A 17,961-nucleotide genomic window follows, 5' to 3' on the forward strand; every position below is an offset into this window, starting at 1 on the left:
GCATATGAGAAGTGGTTCAGTCCTTGGTGAACTGCATCAAGTGCATACAGAAGCAGTCTTGTATCTGACATCTTATAAGTGCAAGATTCAAACAAAGATATATTAGTAGTTCAGTTGGCTGGGAGCAGATTTGTCTCATTAGTGGCAACAACCTTCTTGTTTGTTATGATTACAGTCACATTTTTGGCACTTCAGAGCAGATAACATTCAGATACTGTAGATATTTTCCCTATCCCTCGAGGACTTCCCTATCCCTTGAGTCTATGTTTGTCCCTGAGGCAAAGGAGGGTACAGTGCCTTGCCCAAAGTCTCAGAGAGTGGCAGTGGGATTTGAACCATGATTTCCATGGTTTATAGTCCACTGCTCTAATCACTAGGCTACTTCCCCACTTTTATTTAGTATGTGAATAATTCCTTTTTTTCTGTAGCAAGTCATTCTTCTATCTCCGAAAACAAAATAATTTTAAAGAATGCTAGGTGGCTGGATGTTCTCCCACAGAGCATTGCTTGAGGGGCTGCGAGGAGAGCTGTTGCTGTGACTTCTTTGAAAGGGGGCCTAGTTTTCCAGGACCTTTGTCTGGAGTCATCCAAAAACTTTTCAAACGTCATGGAGAGAGTGGGATTCTGTAAATCAGTATTTCCCAAACTTGTCAAGCCAAAGCACACCCACATTAATAAAAATATTGTGGGGCACATAGGGTTGCCAACTGTCTGGATTTTCTCTAGAGTACGATATTAGGGGAAGGGTCTGGAAGCCAGAAGGAGGGGTAAAATATCCAGAGAATGTCTGAATTTTAGCCCTTCAATCCAGCAGCAGTCTGTCTAGCTCCGGTGCCTTCAACTAAGTGAATGCTGTCCCTACTGCCAAAGTCAGCGCCTTGTCTGTCCCTACTGCAGTGTGCAATTCAAACGTCAGCTGTCTGAATTGCACACCACAGATGTGCTCTAGGGGCAGCAGGCCAGCAGGGAGCTCAAGTCCTGCCAGTCAATTTAAGACACGTCCCACGAGCAGCAGACTGGTAGGAAGCCCAAGCCCAAGTAGTGTGGTGGGGTGGGATGGGGGAAGTGAGTGGAAAGGGGTAGGATAGGATAGTGGGGAAAGAAGGGGGAAGTTGAATGAAGTGGGTGGGATGGGGAAGTGGAGTGGAGATGAAGAAATGGAGTGAAATGGGGTGGGAAAGTAGAGTGTGGTGTGATGGGAAGGGAAGGGACCCACTCAGCCATACACACCCACTTGACACTCCCATGACCACAAACAGCCCTCCACCAATCCTGAAGCCACACACACCTCAGCAACACACACCTTCTCCCCCCTCCCCTATATCCCACCATTTTCTCAGAGATCTGGAGGGGAAAGAATAGAGGGAGAACAGGACTTGGGGATGGGCATACCAAAGGAAGAATGGGGTCTTGGAGATTAGGGGGAGAGTGGGGAATGTTGCATTGCATGTGGAGGCTGGCTTATCTCAAGGTTGGTTTCTTTTATGTTCAGAGAAGCAATCTTAGCAAATTCTGCCTTCCTTTCACTCCAGCAATTTCCTATAAGTGGCAATCTTAATATCAAGACCCATCTTCACATTCAGCAGATCATGATATTCACACAAGTGGATATGTTCTTGGGATTTCTATTTCAGATTTTGTCTGCACATTTCTAATTTCTGGTCACTTATTTGTGTTCTGCATGTATTCCGAGATGAAGAGTACTGCAAGTACAGAAGGGAGAAGTCAGTGTGGTGCAGGGTACTTCTTGCTTGGGTACCTTGGCTGAGCTCCTACAATTGGTGCTCTTATTACTCAGGATGCGCTGTATCCAGTGCTTAATGCACTCTCTTCACATCTCACTCAGCTCGAAGATAAAACAGAGAGTGGAAGGATTCAAAGGAGGAGGAGCTGTGAGAAGTGTTTGCGCTTATACGAAGTGGGACTAAGCTATCCGTACCCTGCAAACTGCCTATTAATTACCACATTACAGGGCTCATGCAGTAGCTACGAAGAGGAGGCGTGCATGATTACACATGGAGGAGCTCATTTCTGAGCACGTTTAAGAGCCAGCACTGGTGTCTTGTTGCTGGAAGGGGCAGAGAGCAGAATTCAGGCGTTGGCCTGAACATGAGCCTCAAGCAGTGGTGACTCCTCCGAGGCACACCGGCTCCGGTCTGAAGGTACACGGCTGGGAAACACTGCTGCAGATCTCTCCACGACTTTTCCCCGTCCACGCAGAATCCCCTCTCTCGGTCTCCTACCGGATAACCGCCCGCTGCTCACAGCGCTCCCTTCCCGTGTCTGTGACGTCACATTTACAGCACCTTCCCCTGGACAGCGGAAACTTGGAGAGCGCGAGCTCTGAGCGATCGCCCAGACAGGAGGCGCGAGCGCGCCCTGACATGTGAACTCTCGCGATACTGGCTGGGGCCTGCGGGCTCACGCTGTTGCCGTAGCTGCGGCGCCGATGAGGGGATGAGGCAGAGGCTTTTTGTGGGGTTTTCTTCCCGTTTTGTACCGGGCGGGATGAAGAAAGCCAAGGCCGCAGGTTCTGTTTCCTTCTCTTCTTTATAGCCCTCCCCCCCCTTCTCCCCGTGAAACACCCAAATACACGGAAGAGTAGGCGGCGGCGGCCGTGGGGTCAGCGCAGGCCCCGGCCCCTTTTGCGCTTGTTTCCGGGAAGGCTCTCGCAAGGCCTGCGAGAGAAGGATGGCAGATTTTGACGAGATCTACGAGGAGGAAGAAGACGAGGAGCGAGCTCTGGAGGAACAGCTGCTCAAGTTCTCACCGGACCCGGTGGTGGTGCGTGGCTCCGGGCACGTCACAGTGTAAGAGCCGGAGGGCCCCGGTGGCTTCTCTGCTTGCTTTCTCTTTTCTTTTCTTTCAGGCCTGTAGCTCCAGGGTAAGCGAGCTTCTCTTCAGGCTGCCGGAAGTTGATTGGTGAAACTATAAACAATATTGGATCAGGGAGTTGTGGCTGGTTTCGAAGTACTAGTGAGGGCCCGGGGAAATGGGGTGGGAAAACAACCCACCTGACAGGTTAGGTCAGGTGGGTTGTTTTTGCCTTTGTGTGAATAAATGGAAGAGGGGTATGAACTTCTATGAGGATTTTTGCTATTTACTGTCATGCGCTCATTGATCATTGCTTTATAGGAAATCATCTGGTTTTATACCCCATTAAATGTTTTGGTTTTTTTTTAAACCTTTTTTGCTTACTGGCTTAAGTAATTGGTTGTACGAGCACTTTGGAATGGATTCGTTAAACCTGTCAGGGTTTGATTTATAAAGGGTTTCCTCTCATTGTCTATGGGAGAAAAAAAGGTAAATCAGTTTGCACGGTAAAGACAGATTTAGTATGTAAATGAAATGATGGCATGATTTGTAGTCGGAAACTTTATTTTTATTTTCGTTTCATTTAATTTCTATTTTTTGTTTGGTTTTTTTTGTTTGGTTTATTTTAGTGCGCATTAAAAAAAATGAATGAACATCCCTACTAGGCAGTACCATTGTTTGGATCAGCAGAAGTGCTGCTGAAGATTGGTGGGGTGAGTAGGGATACCAAGGGGCTTGCTTGGAGGTAACTTCATGTGTGGGAAGGGGACCAAAGTGTAGCATCTGCTTGTTCTGTGAGTAAGGGGAGGCTCAAATTTGGCTCTAGTGGGGCTTGAAGGGGGATCTGGGCAAGGGCTTCTCTAGCCTCTGTGGGGTGTTTGGCAGATCCCCAGAGGGACTTTATTGTGTCAAGTTTTGCAAAGGATCCCCTTGCTAACAGCCTGTGCACTCTAGACTGGTTAGTGCTGAAGTTTTCAATATGCATAATGAACACACACGAAAGTTCTATGCAGCCTTTAGCATAGATCTTTTAGTTTGTGCATGTCATAAGTACCGATAACTTAGTGATTAGGCCACTAAGAGGAATTTTAGCAGGCCCCTCAATGACATCCTCATTGTTTCTTACTCATGAGGACTCTTTTAAAGTAACAGTACTGTGAGAATCATGTAGAAAATGTAGTTATAAGTTAAAACAGATTTATTTTTAAGGGGATATTGGTAATTAAAGTTTTGTCTAAAGTTTCTGCTGTTTAGTGATAGCCACCATCCTGAGTTAGATCATTGTTAAGAATCTCATTAATACATGTAAGATATAAATGTAATAAGCTGCACTCATGGAAAGAGACTTTGAGAAACAGGGAGCAGGGCTACAATAAGAGATGTGTACTTCAATTTAAAAAAAAAAAAAAAAAGTAAAAATACACTAAAGCAAAAGACCTAGAAACAGGTTTATTTTTAATAAAAGAAGCAAGTATGTAATGAAAAAGGTATGTTTTTGCCAGCCGTCCTTTGTTCTGCTATTTTAGCATCCAGCATCCCTAAAACATGTCCCAACCATGTTAACTTCCATTAGGGATAGGGTTTACTGACAGGTTGATGCAAAAAAGTGTGCCCAGCCTAGAGCACAGATTTATGCGCAGGTGGTTGCGTGTTTTCGACATGCTAGACTAGCATCTGATGCAATAAGGAGATTAGCGCTTCCAAAATGCGTGTCCAAACATGTAGCCAACAGCATTCATTGCACGTAAATTCCATGAAGATGAAGCTATTGGCTATTATCCCCCCGATGCAGAAAATCACTGGGCGCACAACGCACACTTTTTAACTCTACAAACTTAACTCCAGCCCCGGAGCTGGCATTAAGTCAATCCGCGAGTCAAGGGCTCAGGAGAAATTTAAAAAATACTGTCGTCTGCGGTTCGTCCTACTTAGTATCATTGCAATACTTAAATCTACGGCTTGCAGTGTTTAAGAATAACAGTACAATGCAATGGCTTGATTGAAAAAAAAAATAGACAGGCTCCAGCCCAATTTTGCCCCTTACCATTGTGGGTATATATTGTGCATCCAGAATTTTTTTTTTCATCAAGCCATTGCATTGTATGACCGGATAAAACGGATGCTTGTATTGAGTGCCTGTTGCTATTCTGAGCACATGATGCATTTGAGTGCCGGGGTGCACAAATTTTCCCTAGCGCGTCCTGTTTACTGCAGAAGCTCATTTAAATTTTGCATTGGGCGCCCAGGAGACGTGGCTGTGCGTGTTAGGAAAATGGGCACTCAATACGAGGACCCGTTTTAATCTGTGTCTTACTGCATTGGCCTGTGAGATTGTTGTAATATGTGCTTTCATTCCCAGCCACTTAAGATTTTTAAACAATTTTAATCCCTCTGTCATCTGTCTTAACTGCTGTCATTGAATATGGACATAATTCCCTTTGAAGAAAGAGTGCAATTTAAAACACTATGCACAATCCACAAACTAATCTATGAGGAAAATACTGACTACACTGCACTACGACTACATGCCCCCAGAGAAATCTAAGATCAGCCAATAAAGCTCTACTAACCATACCCTCTGTAAAGACAGCAAAACTGACACAAGTAAGAGAGAGAGCACTATCCCTAACCGGTCCAATATTATGGAACACAATGCCACTCGAAATAAGATTAATGAAAGATTTAAAACTCTTCAAAAAAAAGTTTTAAAACATGGCTCTTCAAAAAAGCTTTTCACAGTGAGAGTGGGGAGTAAGAAATATGGACAAGAAAAAGAACTCCGACACACAGTTAAAAGTTAACAAATAGCAGTTATCCCTCCTTTATTATTTTTTCTCATACCTAAAGATTAATATACGAGAGCACAGTATATCTCATATATGGATATTCTATTAGTCATATAAATGGAATTTCCAATCCACGATCCAGATAGCGTATATTTTTTGAATCATGTAACCGAAAATTTATTGGCACCTACTAGCTAATTTTATAATCCAAACCAGACTTATTTATGTGCCTATCTGTAAACCGTTGTGATGGTATACCACTAAACGACGGTAGAGAAAAGTTTTTAAATAAATAAAATAAATAAACCTAGCACATGTACCTTCTTAAGCCAGCTTGCAAGTAGCATGACTATGGCTGAGGCTTTTTCAGATTGTTGTCTGCAAACACTGTCTTTCCAACATCTACAGAAATCAAAATCAGTTCTTCCGCCCAGCATCTCTGAGCTGTCAGACCAGTTCCCAGTGTAACTGTTGTGTTGAGCTCCATAATCTGCCAATAGGTAGGTGTTAGTTTTACCCTCTTTGCTACTTTCAATTTCATTGGGTGGAATAGAGGGGAAGGGTAGTGATAACATTATTGGAAAGCTCATGGGCAACAGGTTTGCTCATGTCTAAATTTCAGGACCTGGTGTTTGATGAAAGATGATGGAGCCAGAGCCTTGGAAAGTTGTGATGTTATAGTATGTATGTATTTATTTATTTTAGAGCTTTTTTATACCGACATTCATGTAAGAATACATATCACATCGGTTTACAGCGTAACATCAACATTGGTTTACAGTGATATAACTATTTTGTAATACCATTACATAGAACAGGGATTACATCAACTGGGATTTAGGGTTATAAATATGAAATGATTAAAAAGTTAAACTGATAACATGTAGAACTGGTAGCAAAAAGAATTGTTTAAATAAAGTATACTGGTAAAAATGAACAGAGAGGGCCCCTATCTTCATTGATGAATACAGAGTTAATTCTATGGTGGGGGGGAGAAGGAGAGGAGGAGGGAAAGATAAAGAGGTAGGTATGAGGGTTACAGCAAGAGGATGAACTGATGGATAAGTTAACAATCAGATAATAAGCAGATTACGTCCTGCAAATCCTGTCAAGTCCCGTGTATGAGAAAGTTCACGCCTTAGCCGCGATTGTTCTGTTATATTGTAAACCGATATGATTTGTTCATTTTACAAGAATGTCGGTATATAAGAATTCTAAATAAATAAATAAATTATGGAAATACTTGTCTGAAGAGCCATGTTTTGAGCTTTTTTTTTGAAGGTTAACGGGCATGGTTCCAGACGAAGATCATGGGTATTGGGTCTTGAGTCAGTTGCAGAGGTTTCCAGTGGTAGACTATGTTATTGGTCTAAGGGGAAGAAGCTGGAAGGAAGGGAAGGAGTTTGAGTTAGGTATTGTGAGGAAGAGTGCCTGGATTTAAATAGGAGGGAGGAGACTGCTTGGAGGAGGAAGGTGAAAGAGAAAAAGGAAACCTAAAAAAATAAGACTAAACTCAAATAGAAGAAAAGAATGAAAAGCAAATAAGTATATTTCCCTGTTACTAAACATTTTTGGCTGATGCCCAGTTTTTCTAAATATGTTTCCACTCTTGAGTCTAAGTATTGGAACAACAGAACAAATAATTGTTTTAAAGTTTTAGAAGGTCTATTTCAAGCAAGCTTTTTGGTAGTAAATAGGTCTTAGCGTCCAGTCAGATGAATCTAGAACAAGTAGGTTTATATACTCCTACCAGCGGATAAGAGACTGAGTAAGCTGATGTCACAGTACATATACCCCTGCAGTGACCTCAGCCTGCCAGCATTCTCCATCTCCAGCAGATGGTGGACGTGCATCTCCCCACTAGGAATTGCTTCTCTTTTAAGTAGGAGAATTAATTAATCCTTCTGACTCTCGCCCGACTTGCAGAAACCTTCTTTCTCTTTAACGGCTTCAACCGTCAACTTCAAGAACTGCATACATTCTTATCTATTGTTCAATGTACTTATTAACTTTTACTAAGTTAATACTCTGTTTCTATCTGTTTTAATGTTATGAATTTAAATGTAACTGGTTCGTTGTAATGTAAACCGGAGTGAAGGCATTGTCAGCTGTACCTCGGTATATAAACAAATGCTAAATAAAAATAAATAAATAATTAAGTTGATTTAGAAAATAGCCACTGCTATTACTAGCAACAGTAACATGGAATAGACTTACAGGCCCATACAGTAAACTGCGCTGGAGAGCCGGCGCTCCAAGGTGAGCGCCCGCTCTCCCAACGTGCGCCCAGGCACCTCTCCTGGGCGCGCGATGCAGAATTTAAATTAGGGCCCGCACTAATAAAGAGGCGCTAGAGACACTAGCGCGTTCCTAGCGCCTCTTTATTGGCGAAAGCGGCGGCTGTCAGCGGGTCTGACAGCCGACGCTTAATTTTACCGGCGTCAGTTGTCGAACCCACTGACAGCCTTGGGTTCGGAAAACGGACGCCGGCAAAATTGAGCGTCCGTTTTCCAACCCACGGGCAGATTTTGTTTGGTTTTTTTTTTAGAAGATTTTTATTATTTTTTTAATTTTGGCGCCTCCGACTTAATATCGCTATGATATTAAGTCAGAGGGTGTACAGAAAAGCAGTTTTTTCTGCTTTTCTGTACACTTGCCTGGTGCCGTCTGAAATTAACTCTTGAAAGTAAAATGTGTGGCCCAGCGCACCGTTCTGTATTGGCCTGTTAGTCTTTGGGTACTTGCCATGTTCTTATGGCCTGGATTGGCCAGTGTTGGAAACAGGATGCTGGGCTTGATGGACCCTTGGTCTCATCTAGTATGGCATATTCTTACGTTCTTATGTAAAATTACTGCCCCGCTCTCCTGCCAATTGGTTCCTCCCCCAGTTGAGAATTCCTGAGGTGATTTCTGTGGTCCGGTAGCTATTTTTGCCAGCGTGGACTTAGCTGCTTTTTCAGCTGAAAGGTGGCGGGTGCTGGAAGCCGAGTGTGGTGGTGACAGCACATGCCCTCTCCCTCGCAGCTGGAGACCGTATGTGTTCAGCCAGATAAGGCTGAGCTTCAGTAAGTTTTCTAAAAAAAAAAAATAATAATAATACAAAATAATCTACCTTATAAATGGGCTCTGACCGACGGCCCGCAAATGCGCAGTAGAGCGCAGCTCTACCGTGCATGCGCGGGCGAGCACGTCTGTCAGAGCGGAGCGTGCCCGAAAATAAAATGGCGCTGGGAGGAGCAGGAGCGGTGGCGAGGAGCAGTAACGGTGGCGGCGTGCGAGAGGGAGGAAGTGACCCCTCCCGGAGATCTTCCGTCTGCTGGTTGTGGATGAACTGAAAGGGGAGGGGATTGAGAGAGGGGGAGTGACTGAGGGGAGAGGGGAGGGAAGAGGAAAGGGGGGAGGTGAGAGGGAGGGAGAATAGAGGGGGGAGGTGAGAGGGAGGGGGGAGGGAGTGGGAAGGAAATGGACTGAAAATTTTTTTTTAAATGTAGCCCATTGTTACGGGCTTAACGGCTAGTAATAATATATATATAGACTTAGCGGGAGGTTTTTTTTAAGGTGCAGGGCTTCCTCCCATCAGGGCTCCGACCTCAATGCGCTGTTTTAACGTTTGTCCTGCTCAGTGGGAGGTCGAGGGATGTGGGCAGCCTGGCGGGTTGAGCAGCCTCTGTTGGCTAGGTCTCACTTTAAGGCTTTTCACTGGGTGCAGTCTGGTAGGCTGCAACGGATTTTCACGTGTTTTCTGAGGCTGCCTTCTACTGGGCTTGCTGTGCATCCAGTTGTGTGCTCAGTTTTTGAGCTCATGGTAAAGCCTTGAATTCTGAGTGCCCATGGTCAGCGCAGCCTAGTGACCGCACACTTACCTGAGCACACAAGTGGCACTGTGCGCTTTTGTTTTTTGTGTGCTTTCATTCTGACCACCTAGGTGAGTGCCTAGGTGTGCGCGCTTAAGTCTTGGATGCATAATTTTTGCGCGCATAGTTGAGCGCCTAGGTGTGTGCGCGCATAAGTGTTGGACACATTTTTGGGCACGCATATGTATGTATGTGTGTATGTATGTATCACGAAGAAATAATGTGTGGCAGACAATTTACTGGTCAATATTATTTACAATAGGCTTTTAGTAAGTGCATACATTCACAAATATGTCAAAAAGTATTACATTGAATATACATTTATAAAACAATGGTACGCACAAGGACCCAGACACGGCCGTGTTTTGTGTCAGGGGCTGTGTCAGGGGGTCCACAACTTCTAAGAGTCTATGAAAACAACAGAGATAAATCAAATACTGAGCAGGTAGGCGAACACAGTCAAAAAGCAACAATTGTCATTTAATACACAGGGAAGAACAGGGGGAAAAAACTGAACAAGAAAGGATGGGGGGTGGGGGGGAGAGGAAAGGTGGACCCGGGGGGTGGGGGGAAGGAAAAGAGAAAAATTAAGAAAACATATAGAAAAAATATAGTGACCTGTAGATTAAGGGTAGTTCAATACGAAGGAACATAGATGGATTGTATGCAGTCTGAAAAAAGAGAGACATGTACAATGGTAATTATACTCAATAATAATAGAACAGTAGAAAGCAAGAGACAAATACAAGAGTAGTTGGTAAACTTACTGGAAAAATCTATTGGGCTTACGGGCCAGTGACTCTGAAAAGAAGAGAAAGAGATAGTAAGGGCTGGACAACAGGAGCCATTCAAGGCTGTGCTAAAAGCAAGGACTTGTGAAGACAGAAATCACAGATAATGCACAAAACTATCGTGGGAATTGCTCACTCAGCTTTAGAGGCGGGGTGAGCGAACCCACCCGTGAAACTAGGTAAGTCAGAGTTGTGCACTGAAAAATAGATGAGGTAATATTAAGAGATCGCTCTAAAAGCAATAGACAAATTGCAACAAATTGTCGGCTAGATGAAGACTTAAGAAGAAACGAAACAAAAAAGCCGGTTCACAATAAGTGTATAACATTTATGCTCACTCACCTTAGAGACATCAACTGGGTACTGCGTCTCAAAAGGAAATGTAATTAGGTTTGAAAGCTTAAACGCTGAAGCTAGAATGAAAACAGGAGAAATGAAAATTAAACCGCGGCAAAAAGTGGAAGAAATTAAAAGAACTCAAAGAATAATAGGACACACAGACCTTATTGTAGATTTCTTATTGTAAAGAGATTTTTTGATGATCTGAACAGCGGTGTGGCAATTCAGTATAGAGTTGACCGCGTCTGGATTAAGTAGAGAGAATATCGTGCCAAAAGTTGGACACGTGAACCAAAATGCACCAATCAGGGTGTGCATGAAAAAATAGTAAAATAAAGATAATAAAAATAAAAATTGTATACAAAGTTTTTTTTTTAACCTGGGGCATCAAAGTATGAACATTGCATATTTGAAATGAAAAATAAGAAATGTCCAGCTGGGACTGGCAAAGACGCTAAATCGTAGGGTATACTTATAGGTTTCAAAAACTGGACAAGAAGTTAAAAATACACAATACGGCAGCCTTAGGAGTACCATATAAAGGCTGTTGAGCCTCGAAAAAAGTATTGAGTGATGTTAAAAGATATAACCCAAAAAAACAACAGAGAAAGACCAAGTTTATTTAGTGCTGAAGTCAGAACGGCAGTGTGATATATCAGAAGAGGCTATAAAAAAGAAGGAAAAGGGGGGGGGGAGGAAAGAATAGGAGGGGGAGGGGGAGGGGAAAACCAGGAAAATAAAAAGGAGGGAAGGGAAAGGAAGGGGGGAGGAAGGAAAGGGAAGGAGGGGAAAAAAGTGGGGGGATGTAACAAGGACAATAAGAGAAGAGCTTAGAAGAAAGACGACAACTCAACCTCACGGTTAAGGCCCAGAGGGGTAAGAGAATTAAATTCAAAGATCCAACGCTGTTCTGTTCGAGTAAGAGCAAGGGAAACATTACCACCTTGTGTGGATAGCCGAGGTTGCTCAAGAACAAAAAATTTTAAATCCCCGATGCTGTGATTTAGGGCCTGCCAGTGATCTACCAGGGGAGCCTCAAGGCGACTTGACTTGAGACAAGATTGATGCTCTATAATTCTGGATCGTATTTGACGGGTAGTTTTACCTACATAAATCAAGGAACACGGGCACAGAATAATATAAATGTATATACATGCATATATGCATACACACATGCATTCACTTTGAATACATATACAGCACAGCTCACTGCTTCAACTGCAGGGGGAATGAAGAAAAGAGGATTTATATTCAGACAACAACCAACAAGGACTAAATTGCACAGGCTGGGTAAACAAATAAGCGTGGGAGTAGCTTGCTTATTGTGGCGGTTACTACCCCTAACCAATTAGGCTTGATACTTCACTTTGATGCAGCTCCAGCACTGCTCTCTACATCAATGGCGGGGTGGAAGGAAATTAGAACCAAAAAGTTACCAATAAGGGCCCTGAACTCAGCAGTCACTGTAACAGATAAGTATGAGAAAAATAAGTGTGAAAGCTTGCTGGGCAGACTGGATGGGCCGTTTGGTCTTCTTCTGCCATCATTTCTATGTTTCTATATACGTATATGTGTGTATGTATGTGTGTACATATGTATGTGTGTGTATGTATATGTGTGTATGTGTATATGTTTGCATATATGTCTCAATACAAAATGTCATAAAGTTCAATGCAACATGTTACAAAGTTCTATGTAAAATGTTAATTAGTTCAATCTTAAATGTCATAATGTTCCAATGTAAAACAAGAAGTCTACGCTAATAGACTCCTCTGTTGCACTGTAAACCGGTATGATATGTCCGATGAACATCGGCACAGAAAAATAAATAAAATGTAAATGTATGTGTATGTATGAATGAATGTATGTATGTATATATGTGTGTATGCGTATATGTGTGAATGCCTGTGTATGTATGTGTATGTATATGTATATATATATAAAACCCATAATTTAGATGTGCATGATGCAGGCCTTCACTCAGCGCATTGTCAGCCACAATGGCGCCTGGGCCTAAGAAGCCTCAGTGCCTTTCTCTTTGCTGTGCTTGTCATATTCAGGCAACTCAGCCAGGATGCCCGCTGAATTGTGCCAGCACTGTTTGGAGGCTCAAAGGGAGTTGACTTCCTCTGATTTCGCTAAGGCTGGTTCTTTCCAGTTGGATGTGGGTCTGGGTAAAGATCTCGCAGGTGGGGCACCTGATTTTGGTTCTCCCCTAACTGGTTCCTCAGCAAGAGACAGTAGTTCAGTTAGTACTCTTCAGGTACCTCCCGGTCTGGATGCTTCTTTTTTTTCCTGGGTAGAATTTTTCTGGGTGTTACAATCTTTTCTTCAGGTTCAGTTCCTGGCCCTGTTCAATGCTCCTAGAGCGGAGGCACAGGTAGAACCCTTGCCTGAACCTTCTGTTGTGCGCCAGGGTAACCCCCCCCCCCGAGCAACAGCGACTCCTCTGGCTGGGGATCCAGACAGCATGGATGACGACGCCGATCCTGCCTCTCTTGAGGATGTGGAAATTCCCCCTGGATTGGAAGAGTATAGAACTATGTTGCGGTTCTGTCACAAGGATGAACTGCCATCTCTGATTTCCCAGACATTGACCATGCTTAGAGTTCCTGGTGCGGATTCTGTTTCTGAGCCAAAGAAAAATCCTATTTTGGTTTCCTTGCTTAAAATCTCTTATTTTTTCCCGGTGTGGAGGCCTTTCAGGAATTGATTGATCTTGAATGGGGTGCCCCCAGAGAATAATTTCAAAGGGAGTTGGTTATTGGAAGGCTTGTACTCTCTGGATCCTGTGGTGAGGGACCGTTTACGCTTTATGAAGGTGGATGTGCTGGTATGTGCGGTCTCCAAATGGACCACTATTCCTGTGGAAGGAGAAGTGGCCTTGAAGGAAGCTCATGATAGAAAGATTGAAACTATCCTTCCCTGTACTTACCCAGATAAGTCCACACCCCTGGGTTTTGCCTTCCTCTCTCACTTGCACAAGCACACACGCACACAGGCGCTCACTCTCTCTGGCTCGCTCGCACAAGCACACATGCACACAGGCGCTCACTCTCTCTGGCTCGCACACAGGCACTCTCCCTGCTCTCGCTCACTCGCACAAGCACACATGCACACAGGCGCTCACTCTCTCTGGCTCTCTGTCACACACACAGGCGCTCACTCTCTCTGGCTCTCTCTCACTCGCACAAGCACGCATACACACAGGCGCTCACTCTCTCTGGCTCTCTCTCACTCGCACAAGCACGCATACACACAGGCGCTCATTCTCTCTGGCTCTCTCTCACTCGCACAAGCACGCATACACACAGGCGCTCACTCTCTCTGGCTCTCTGTCACACACACAGGCGCTCCTCTCTCTGGCTCTCTCTCACTCGCACAAGCACGCATACACACAGGCGCTCACTCTCTCTGGCTCTCTCTCACTCGCACAAGCACGCATACACACAGGCGCTCACTCTCTCTGGCTCTCTCTCACTCGCACAAGCACACATACACACAGGCGCTCTCACTCGCCAAGCACACACACACACACACACAGGAGCTCACTCTCTCTGGCTCTCACTCGCACAAGCACGCACACACACAGGAGCTCACTTTCTCTGGCTCTCTCGCACAAGCACGCATGCACACACACACAGGCTCTCACTCACGTGCACACACACAGGCGCTCACTCTGGCGCTCTCACTAGAGTACACACACAGACGCGCTGGCTCTCTGGCTCTCACTCAAACAGGCGCTGGCTCTCTGGCTCTCATTCATACAGGCGCTGGCTCTCATTCACACAGGCGCTGGCTCTCTCTGGCTCTCACACACAGGCGCTTGCGCTCTCTGGCTCGCGCGCTCTGGCTCTCTCACACACAGGCGCTCGCGCGCTCTGGCTCTCTCACACACACAGAGGCGCTCGCGCTCTCTGGCTCGCTCTCACACACACACACACACACACGCTTGCACTCTCTGGCTCTCACACACACCAATCCCGGGTCTCTTTTTCAGGATGGGAACCATGACTGCCATGCTGCAAGTCTCTTCAATTGCTGTTTGATGAGGTCCATGGTGTCCCTCTCCATCTTCAACTGCCCTGGGATCTGGTCCATATGTTTTTTTTTCTTTTGGGTGCCACGGGATAGGAACCGCAGTGATCATGCTCCAGGTCTCTTCAGCTACCACAGTATGGGGTCCTACAGCGACTTGCTCCTTCAGCCACAGCGGGATGGGATCAGTGGTGTCCATTCTGCAGGCCTTTTTTCCTGTCTCGGACAGCTTTGAGTGGAAAGGGGGAACAAGGAAGATTCCTCATGTGATGAGAAGAAAGGCCATGGGTCATTGGAAGGTAGCAGGGATGAAGGGGCAACAATGAAGAGGACAGATGAAGCAGGAAGAAACAACTACCTGAAGAAGGAGATATTCAAAATTAACTCCCTCCACACTATCCTACCCTTCATCCAAGTGGATACCTGGATATGTGCTCTGGACCCGAAGGAGGCTTACGTGCACATCCTTATTCAGCCATTTCATTGGCAATACCGTAGATTCAGGGTGTGTAGTCAACACTATCAGTGCAAGATCCTACCTTGTGTCCTATTGACGGCTTCAAGGGTGTTCATAAAGGGGTAGATTTTCAAAGGGTTACGTGTGTAACCCCCGAAAACCTACCCCAACCCCCCCCCCTGCACGCGCCGAGCCTATCTTGCATAGGCTGCCGGCACGCGTAAAGTCCCGGGGCTTTCCTGGGGGGGTGTGTCGCAGCTGGCGCATCATCAGGGGCGTTCCGGGGCGTGGCTGCGGCCTCCGGATCAGCCCCCGGACCGGACCATGGCGCGCCAGCGGCCGGCCCGGCACGTGTAACTTGTGCAACAAAGGTAGGGGAAGGGGGTTTAGAAAGGGGGGGGGGTTAGGGAGGGAATGGAGGCAGGCTGTGCGGCTCGGCGTGCGCAGGCTGCCGATTTTGGGCAGCCTTGAGCGCGCCTACCTCGGATTTTAACAGATACGCGCGGCTACGTGCGTATCTATTGATATCCGGCGTACTTTTGTTTGCGCCTGGTGCGCGAACAAAAGTACGCGCGCGCTAGTTTTATAAAATCTGCCCCAAAGGGTTTGGCAGTGGTGATTGATCACCTCCATCATCAGGAAATATACGTCTTCCTTTACCTGGATGACTGGGCATGGAGGGCAGCAGTAGGAAAAAGGTTGTAAGTTCAGGTAAAAGACATGGCAGGTGAGCGATTGGTCTTGGGTTAAATACTTGTATTCATAAACTCATCTCACAAAGAGGAACAATTTCAACTGGGCTGCCTGGTTAGGCCAATTTTCTCTTAAGTTTTTTGGTAGCTCCACTGGCTGACCTTTTTATTGCGTCTTTAGAGTTGGAAGTAGTTCTGGAGGACTGGAGACAGGCAGATGTGGTTCCTATTCACAAAAGTGGAAGTAAGGAGAAGGCTGGGAATTACAGTCTGGTTGAGGAAATTATTGCTGCTAAAACAGAGGATAGTGCAGTTTCTGGAATCTAATGGATTGCAAGTACCTGAGGCAGCATAGTTTTACCAGAAGTAGGTCTTGTGAAACAAATTTTGATTAATTTTTGATTGGGTGACCATAGAGTTGGATCAAGGGAGAGCATTTCGATGTAGTGTACTTGGATTTCAGTAAGGCTTTTGACCTGATTTTGCTTTGTCATTATGGGGTATTGTGTGTAGCTTGAGGCAGGAAAAAAATGTATATTATCTATTTTAGAATAAGGCTATAAGTAACAAAATGTGGAAAAAGTGGAGGAGTCGGAATACTTTCTGAATGCACTATAAAGTAAGGGGTGCATACTAACAAAAGTTTTATCCTGTGCCTTTTATTTTAATGCATTTATAAAACTGAAGAATTTTTTTATTTTTTTTTTAATTATTGTAGCTTTGAGAGAGTGTTGCTAGTCTAGTTGACATCTTGCTCTTTTGTGCTTCTCGGAGACTCACCATGCTTTTTTCTATCACTTGGATGATGTTGTAAAAGCATCCTATTGATTGCTTGGTTCATGTTGAATCCCAGGGAGGAATAATCAGGAACATAACCTGGCATAGTCTGTCACCCCCCTTTCTTTCAGGTCTAAGAAAATTCAGAAAACAGAGCTTTTTTTTTTTCCATATTTCTCAAAGAATGTTTTTAGTCTGTATGCTTCACTTGTCCTTCTGTTCACTGCAGATTTAAAACAGCTGTGCCTCATACTTGCTGCAAATTGTAATTTTGTGACTGGTAGGCAACAGAGGAGGGAATGGGAAACAAAAACATATTTTCCTTTGTCTAGTTTTTATTAGAAACTGACCAGAAAAAGCTAGAATCAGAGCACTAGTTAAGCAGTGGCAGCGATGGACTGTGACATCACCTGCTCCCCAGTAAAAGCTAGAATCAGAGCACTAGTTAAGCAGTGGCAGTGATGGACTGTGACATCACCTGCTCCCCAGTAAAAGCTAGAATCAGAGCACTAGTTAAGCAGTGGCAGCGATGGGCTGTGACATCACCTGCTCCCAGTAAAAGCTAGAATCAGAGCACTAGTTAAGCAGTGGCAGCGATGGACTGTGACATCACCTGCTCCCAGTAAAAGCTAGAATCAGAGCACTAGTTAAGCAGTGGCAGTGATGGACTGTGACATCACCTGCTCCCCAGTAAAAGCTAGAATCAGAGCACTAGTTAAGCAGTGGCAGCGATGGACTGTGACATCACCTGCTCCCAGTAAAAGCTAGAATCAGAGCACTAGTTAAGCAGTGGCAGCGATGGACTGTGACATCACCTGCTCCCAGTAAAAGCTAGAATCAGAGCACTAGTTAAGCAGTGGCAGCGATGGACTGTGACATCACCTGCTCCCCTGCTTCAGCTCCTCAACAGCTTAAACTGCTTGTGAGGGAGTATATAAGAAACCCCCTCAGAACACCTTAAAGGACTGGCCACAGCTATCTGTACCGGTCCTCCTTAAGTCTCAACCCAACAAGGGATTCTGGGCTAGGGTGGATTACAGCAGTGCAGGGATAAGAGACCAAGGCCCAGAGGGTTGGGAGAGGCCACGGAGAGCAGACAGGTTGCCATTGATGTTTGAATACTGACAGAACAGCAAGGTGAGCTGCATCTGTTTTTCTGTTTTGCTTTCACTGTAAATAAAAGTGCACATAAGGAAACAGCCAGATTCTGGCTATTTCCCAAGCCACTACTGCCCAAGTTACCACACTGCTGAGTTGGCAGCTCAGCTTCTGGCGATCTATAGAGCATGAGATGCTATGGATCACTGCTGGCATCTTTTTGAAACCAGGCCAGTTGCTTCCTGAAGCTCAGATTTTTAAACTTTGACACTCTGTATATTAAAACATGGATTCATATCCGGTAAAACTGACAAA

The 17,961-nt window shown here is 44.9% G+C and overlaps 1 protein-coding gene across 1 annotated transcript in view; it reads left to right on the forward strand.

Annotated features, from left to right (window-relative positions):
- Nucleotides 1-2,311: 2,311 nt before the first annotated feature.
- The window catches only part of CHIC2 (cysteine rich hydrophobic domain 2), a 112,615-nt gene continuing 96,965 nt past the window's right edge, over nucleotides 2,312-17,961 (forward strand). The window contains exon 1 of the mRNA XM_029587594.1: nucleotides 2,312-2,810. Coding sequence (XP_029443454.1) covers nucleotides 2,692-2,810 — 119 coding nt within the window. The 5' untranslated portion in view covers nucleotides 2,312-2,691. The remainder of the gene's footprint in view (nucleotides 2,811-17,961) is intronic.

This window comes from Rhinatrema bivittatum, chromosome 1 (genome assembly GCF_901001135.1).
Source record: "Rhinatrema bivittatum chromosome 1, aRhiBiv1.1, whole genome shotgun sequence".
In the NCBI taxonomy this organism is placed as follows: Eukaryota; Metazoa; Chordata; class Amphibia; order Gymnophiona; family Rhinatrematidae; genus Rhinatrema; species Rhinatrema bivittatum.